The sequence below is a fragment of the Carlito syrichta genome, unplaced genomic scaffold (assembly GCF_000164805.1).
Source record: "Carlito syrichta isolate Samal-C Ts95f unplaced genomic scaffold, Tarsius_syrichta-2.0.1 Scaffold240506, whole genome shotgun sequence".
NCBI classification, from domain to species: Eukaryota; Metazoa; Chordata; class Mammalia; order Primates; family Tarsiidae; genus Carlito; species Carlito syrichta.
Genome location: NW_007184602.1, coordinates 1 through 1662, shown reverse-complemented (window position 1 = coordinate 1662; position 1662 = coordinate 1). Strand labels below are relative to the sequence as shown.

The 1662-nt window shown below is 49.0% G+C and overlaps 1 protein-coding gene across 1 annotated transcript; it reads right to left on the bottom strand.

Annotated features, from left to right (window-relative positions):
• Positions 1 to 301: 301 nt before the first annotated feature.
• LOC103253617 (pyrin-like) lies at positions 302 to 1404 on the bottom strand (the record flags this gene model as incomplete). Its single annotated transcript, XM_021709502.1, has 3 exons — positions 302 to 831; positions 992 to 1024; positions 1372 to 1404. Coding segments are annotated over 3 exons (596 nt in total), but the record flags the coding sequence as incomplete, so codon positions are not given.
• Between the last annotated feature and the right edge of the window lie 258 nt (positions 1405 to 1662).

The window sequence follows — 1662 nt, the reverse complement described above, 5'->3', positions numbered from 1 at the left end:
AACAAGGGTGCCTGAATGATGCACATTTGTATACCTAACCCTTAACTGTACCCCACAATTTTATAATAAAAAATATGTTTAAAAAAAAGAAAAACAATATTTTCATACCTAGTTTGCCTCTGCTACGCCTGGGTAAGCTCCTTGGGCCCCGTGACTCTTTTGTTATTCATTACATTTCCTGTGGCAGCTGGTGCCCAGTAGGTGTTCCAGTACTGTTGAGTGCATGAATGCAAGATACAGAGGCCAGAAGCTGGGTTAGAGATGCAGCGATGGATGTTCAGTGAGGCTCCTGTCTACCCACTGGACAGATGGTCAGAGGACCCATGTTCTTTCCCCCATCATGTACCCCAGGGCTGAAGATAGGTTGAAGAGGTCCAGAGGAAGAGAAACGGGAGAATGTATAGATGTGGGATCTGGCTGTCACATTGTAAAAGGAAATGCCTCTAGCTGTGAAATCCAGGAAGATGCCCACACGCTTAGGGGGTTCCCTTATTTGCAGGCGGGTCGGAGGAAAGGTGGTTGCCTGGTACTCATTTCGTTTCATCATCATCACCACCCAGTAGCCATTCTCTGGTGACAGAGTTATGCTCCCCTTCCTGCTCAGGGATGCCTTGCAGACTCCCAGGACCCACCCTGTCTTGTCTCCAACCTCCACCTCCCAATAATGGCGGCCAGAGAGGAAGCTGGAAGAGCCCAGGGTAAAGATGCAGCTATCAAATCTCTCTGGGCCATCAGGCAGCTGGTCACATTTGTTTCCAAGTCTCACACTCTTCAGATTATCAGAGAAGATGAGGTTGGGGTGGGCGGTTTCTTCATCCAGAAGCACATTAACTGCAGAGAAAATTAGAATACCCAGCTGAGTGTCCGTGGGCAACATCCTCACAGGATTCCCCCCACCTCCAGGAAACAGACAGGTAATCTTCTGAAACGCGGTGAGAACAGCACAGAGACCCAGCAGGCCAAGGCCATTTGTCTTGATCTGGGCACTTACCAGCATATGCCTGCACGCCAGTCAGTTCCAGAACTACAGAGAAAAATCAGATGGAGGGGGAAAAGTCCTGAGCATTTCCATTCTGAGGGGCCAAAATGACACTATCCCCACAACAAAGAAAGACAAGGATCCCCCTGCTTAAAGCTCTGCATCCTATGCTTGGGTATAACCCCATTACTCCAAGGTCTGCCTTGGAGACTGTGGTCTAATGAGTTAACTCAGTCAATGAGTTGGGCATGGAGCCTGTGGGGCCTGCCACAACCTTTCTCCTGCCTTTGCCCAAGGTGCTTTTCTCTCGTCTACAAGTGCACCCAAATCAACAGCGCAAGGGAACATCTCAGTAATTCCTAGTCAGCCCACACAACCACCACTGTACTCACCACTGAACGTTTTCATTTCTGTACTCAGTTTATCTAAAATGGGGGAAAGGGAGCAGAGAGAAGCTCCAGTTAGGTCCTTTGGCTAGGGATATGTCAGGGAGAGGCTGAAAGCAGCTCAACAAGGTTGTAGGAGACAGAGACAGGAAATGAGAGGGCTCAGGGATACCTGGATCTCAGTAAGGAAGTGAGTAGGTGCCTCCCATCTTCTCCCAAGCTCCTACCTGAGAAGCTCTTCATGCTCTTCTCCACCAACTCTGATTTCTGGCAGAACAGGTGGATCTTCTCTTTCAT